The sequence below is a fragment of the Pyxicephalus adspersus genome, chromosome 2 (assembly GCF_032062135.1).
Source record: "Pyxicephalus adspersus chromosome 2, UCB_Pads_2.0, whole genome shotgun sequence".
Taxonomy (NCBI): Eukaryota; Metazoa; Chordata; class Amphibia; order Anura; family Pyxicephalidae; genus Pyxicephalus; species Pyxicephalus adspersus.
The window spans coordinates 159,907,249-159,913,052 of NC_092859.1; the positions used below are offsets into that span (position 1 = coordinate 159,907,249).

At 44.0% G+C, this 5,804-nt stretch overlaps 1 protein-coding gene across 1 annotated transcript in view; it reads right to left on the reverse strand.

Moving 5' to 3' along the window:
• Window positions 1-412: 412 nt before the first annotated feature.
• DDX56 (DEAD-box helicase 56) overlaps window positions 413-5,804 on the reverse strand; it is a 17,007-nt gene continuing 11,615 nt past the window's right edge. The window contains exons 10-11 of the mRNA XM_072399156.1: window positions 2,759-2,932; window positions 413-551 (exon numbers count right to left, since the gene is read on the reverse strand). Coding sequence (XP_072255257.1) covers window positions 450-551; window positions 2,759-2,932 — 276 coding nt within the window. The 3' untranslated portion in view covers window positions 413-449. The remainder of the gene's footprint in view (window positions 552-2,758; window positions 2,933-5,804) is intronic.

Consider the following 5,804-nt stretch of genomic DNA (forward strand, 5'->3'; position numbering starts at 1 on the left):
GCACTGGAGCAGCTGATGTTGGTTGGATCAGCATTTTGCTCATAGTCAGCATTCTCTCCAAGTGCTGGGAGATCAATAGACATGTGAATGGCTACCTATGTGCTCCGCATGTTCAGCCAGCATGTTACCAATCAGCTGTGATCTCTCCAGGCCTCTTAGCTGGGCGCTCCTTTCAGTGCCCACCCGGGTGGTTTTGGGTGGTTAATGATGAGTTGGGTAACATTATAGGGGCTGCCACCACCTACAGCTTCTTCCCACCCAGGGCAGAACACTGCAACCATTCAGATGTAATAATCATTTCATGAAATATTCTGTGGCCAGTATTGAGATCTCACAAAAATAGAATAATTTATTTACATAAGACCATGTATACAATTCATTGTACAAAGCATTGCATGTTATCTCCTCCTGGTAAAATGTCCATCAGAACCTCAGTCAGATCCGATATCCTAGGACCGCTCCGATCCTTTCCTGGCACCTCTCTGCCTCGGCGCCCCTCTCCTTCCTCTTGTGTATTTGAATGTGCGCAGCGGGTTCTGCGTCCTCTTGAACTGGAAAAGAAATGAAACATGAAAGCAAACCGCTTACAAATCAGAGCCTTGTGTGTGAAACATGTGGAGGAATTCTTAATAAGTGCAATGGGAATATAAATCACACAATACAGTGTTCAACCCAGAAGCTGTAGGTGGGCGGCTGGCCCTTGTGGCCCAACTAGGTCGGTGGTTACTGGAATGTGCCGGGTGGTGCGCCCAGCTAAATGAGGCCGGGGATAACACGGGATAACACTGCAATAAGTTATCACATGAGCTCAGAGCCGCTCGGACGCTTTCTGTATTTATTATGAGTGCTCGGATCAGGCAAGACCCGGGATCTTAGAGGAACATCGGCAGGACACGGTTATGCTCTGACTGGTTGCAGCAGCAGGAAGCGGAACAGTACAAACAGCATTGACTTTAATCAGTGACAAATATTCTGCATTTCATTGAATATTATTGTATGTTTGTTTGTTATATAGCGGTATGTTGTAAGCTCTTCGGGGCAGGGTCCTCTCCTCCTGTATCACTGTCTGTATTAGTCTGTCATTTGCAATCCCTATTTAATGTACAGCGCTGCGTAATATGTTGGCGCTATATAAATCCTGTTTATTAATAATAATAATAATAATATTATGTGCGTGTCACAAAGTCATGAAAACAGAGCACCATCTAGAGGTCAATATAACCGACAGAGACTGACTGCATAACCAATACCAGCTGAAAACAATCCATTGAAAAGGAAGCCAACTGTTAATAGATCAGCAAAAATATTAAACCCCTGAGCCTATTATTGTGTTGGACCCCATTGGACCCATCCAGGCATGGACCACACAAGATTACTGGAGGTGTCCTGTAGTACGCGGAATCAAGATCAGCAGATCCTTCAAGTCAAACTTCCTCCACCTGCCTGTATTCCCATAATGCACCCTGCTGCCGTCACTTACCCAGGTAGCACCCAGGTCATCTACAAGATCTAAAACCCCAACACCGGACTCTTGGACCCCTTTTAGTAGATTCTATACCAGGAACGCCCCATGGTGCTCTGACCCATCGTCCAGTATCCCAATTTGGCCCTTGTCAGTCACTTAGACCTGAGCACTGCTCCATTTTCCCCCCAACAAGGGAGCTGACGGTTTGACGGACTTGCTGCCTGATACCCCTCCCTTGTCAGGGACCACTGTCCCTAGATCACCAATGTCATCCCTTCACCCGTCAGAGGGTGTCATGATAAAATACATGCCAGTAATATTAACATAATATAAACGTAATATGTGCCAGCCACAATTAATTTCTGGCTATAACACTTAGTGCACATGTCTGGGATGATGGTGGGGGGTGCACATGCGGAATGTGCTGGCGTGTTATCATAGGGGCAAGGAAAAAAAGAACAGAAAGGTAAAGCCAGGGTCAGTTGAAAATGGAGGGAGGTGACCCCCACTGTTTTCCCACCTTCCTTGCCACTCTTCTCCCCTTTTTCAATTTTTCTATATAAATGAAAAGTATTATTGCAACCTCATAGATAGGTATTATAGGTGTACACTAGCAGAGGTGGAGACAACCAAGCAGTAGAAAAAGGTAAGAATACGTGTGGCTTTTATAATAAATAAACATTTTTATTACTGATTTTTTCTAATTTTAATGTAATGGTGGAAGTTCCCCTTGAAGCGCCTCAGATTCACCCCTAGCCGCTCTCTCCACTCCTCCAATGACTTACTAATGACTTCCTCACTGATAACCTCATCACACGCATGGATACAAGATTTTTCTAGAGCTGCCCCGACTCTCTGGAATGGTCTCCTCATCCTATCCAGCTTGCTCCTACTTTCTGCTCATTTAAAAGAGCACTCAAAACCCATTTTTTCAAATTTACCTACCCATCTTCTTCTGTCTTTTGAAACCCTCAACTACTTCCCATATCCCCCCTCCTATTGTGTGATACTTCCCCCACCTCTTAGATTGTAAGCTCTTCGGGGCAGGGTCCTTACTGGTGTGCATTACCGGTGGGGCTGTGCTTCACATATATATGGCTGAGAGTTTATAAAATAGCTTTATAGAGGATGTGAGAACAGATTTCACATGACAAGGTATTGCAATGGACCAATGATCTAACGCTCTTCCTTGCAATCAGAAGCTCACCGGGCTGTTAGCTATAACTACAAATCTCAGGAGGAGCGTCTGCTGATTGCTATTGTAAGAACCAACAAATATCAGAAATATCTCACCTTGGAAGAAGCTGCCCTGGAAACTCCTCCTTGCTTCATCCGTAACCTTTTCTTCTTCTTGTTCAGAGGATTGACGACTGAGCGCAAGGAAGGGGGGACTGAGAGAGACAAAACAATGGGTGAGGGACAGGAGGTCAAACATAAAGAAACCTGCATGTGTAATATCCCCAAACACTACTGCGGGGCATTACTAATCCTCATAAAGCAGCTCGGATTATCATTGCCCGATCATTCCCGTAATAATGAGTTCAGATTTGTATGTTTTCCTGTTATCGAGAGATCTTTGCCATAAAGGCCAGGAGAGATCAGCTGCAGCCATGTCTACATGGAATATTCACTGACCAGGAACAGGTACACAGGTAGGGCCAGGCTTTCCTGATCCCTACACTTTCATATAATCAGGGAGTTAGGGCCCATTAAGAATGTATCAGCACAGCAACATACAAGAAATAACGTAGCATGAGCACGGGTGATAGCACACGCAATACTATTGTTATAACGTGTTGCTGCATGCAAAGTTTTTCCTGTTGCTATCGACATTAATATTCCCTCAACATTCATTCATTTTCCCTGTTGCGACCAACATTCATTTCTCAAACAAAAGAAATTAGTTTTGTGCTACACACACAGGTTTAGCTAAAAGTAATGTGATCAGTAAGAGGAGCAGCAGCAGTTAGGTTAATTGGCTTCTCCCTAACAATTGACCTTAGACTACATTAATCACATATGACTATGGTAGGGAAATTAGATTGTGAGCTCCATTGAGGGACAGCTAGTGACACGACTATGGACTATGTACAGCGCTGCATAATATGATAGCGCTATATAAATACTGTATAATAATAATAATAATAATAATAATAATAAGAGAGCCAAGAAAAGCTTTTACTCTGGAGTATTGGTCGTCACCTTAGGTCAGGGCTGTCAAACTCAAATACACAGAGGGCTAAAATTAAAAAACTTAGACAAAGTCGCGGGTCAAACTTGAAACTGAAATAGCACCGCTACTACAATTTTCTGCGTCTATTAAAAAGTCCAATGCGGGGCCACGCATAGACAGAGAGGCCACTGGTCTATAGACGCGAGTGATGCCGGGAATTGTAGTAGCGGCGCTATTTCAATGCAGCGGTGGGCGAGTTGCAATTCATATTTAGGATTCCTCTGGGGGCCAAATTAGTTTGAGTTTGACACCCCTGCCAGTTGTGGCCCCTGTTCAGTAAATGTAGGTAAGAGAGGATAGCCAGAGACTGCTTAACAAAACCACTCCCCCTCCCCCACCACCTCTAGGCCATAAACTCACATTTTTCCCAATGTGACATGGCGGGTGCTCAGTTATTGGGCCATGGCCCATTGGCTTAGTTATTGGCTTAGCACTTTGACCTTTGCAGCGCTGGGTCCCAGGTTGGAATCTCGGCCAGGACATTATCTGCATGGAGTTTGCAGGTTCTCCCCGTGTGTGGGTTTCCTGCGGGTACTCCGGTTTCCTCCCACATTCCAAAAACATGCAGTTAGGGTAATTGGCTTCCCCTTAAATTGCCCTTAGACTGTGATAATGACATATGACCATGGTAGGGACATTAGATTGTGAGCTTCTAGGGACAGCTAGTCACATGACTATGGACTTTGTACAGTGCTGTGTAATATGTCGGCGCTATATAAATTCGGTATAATAATAATATTCCTCTGTAAGTAAGAAAAAATGAGAAGACCGGAAAAATAGGGGTTTGTGCCTAAAGATGCTTCAATGTATTAATATTATGTATTCAATGATACATTTTGTATACATAATTACAGACAGTCCATAAGGCACATCCATGGCCCATTAAACAGTCATGGGGTCTGGATGTTGGTACTATACATCAGATTCCTAAACACAATACTTGCATTTGGAAGTATTTTTTGGAAGTATTATACCCGACACGTTTCGCATTGGTGGGCTTCTTCAGGGGTGATACATCAAAATCTGTCTCCTCATTTCTCCTTAACTATTTAACAATTTAATGGGCGGCTATAAATCTTTAACCTCCAATATTGAGATAGCCATGGGAAGAGGGCAAGTCGGGGATAGCCGCAGGGTGCGCCATGGGAAGAGGGCAAGTGGGGGATAGCCGCAGGGTGCACCATGGGAAGAGGGCAGGGTGCACTATGGGAAGAGGGCAGGCCAGCAGATGCAGTGAAATTTAGGATCAGCATATAACACCTCAGTCTCAGATACCACACAGCACCTTCAGAGGTCTAGTAGACTGAATACCTCTATTGGGTCAGAGGTGTCCCAGCCGCACAAGGCGGAGCTGCTGTACTCCGTATTAGCCAGGTGGTTTCATGTTTTGGCTGATTATTGTAGGAATAAGTCTGATTCTTGGACACACATTGCACTGTACTGATAAGACAGCTATTAATGATACCAGATGTACTGAACATTGATGGGGGAAGCTCTGGCATCGGGTTATTTAGGACTATAATCTGTGTAAGGTCAGAGAGTTCTTTGGAAAGAACATGGGTTTATGAATCACTGACTGGCCTCAGATGATCCCTGTGCAACGGAAATAGCACCAAGGTTCTATGAAATGTCTTCAATATGAACCCTATTCTTAATCAGCAATATTTCATTAATTATACACCATTATTACAGACCTCAGTGTGCTCCAATTAACTGGCAGTGGTTGGAGATGCTATCTAATATGTTAAAGGTGAGACCCAAATAAAATATATAATACATGATTATCCTGGTAAATCATTTCAACTAAACTGGAAATACCGGCTTTGGCAATATCAGAACAGGAGACCTGAATATAAAGGGGAACACCCAGACATCTAAATGCAGGGTTACAATACAAACATCTTAAAAAGGTTCACCTGCCACAACATTTGGATTTCTGTTCAGTCTCTCAGTCCTGCTGTAAAGTGTCCCCATTGCTGCAACTTTGGAGTTCCCTGAATCACCGTCCTGCTTCTCATCTATCAGAGGGCATTAAATTGCTTCTGACTGTCAGAGTTGGGTCATTGGATTTAACCCGGAGAAATTCGGGAGAATTGTGGCACGTGG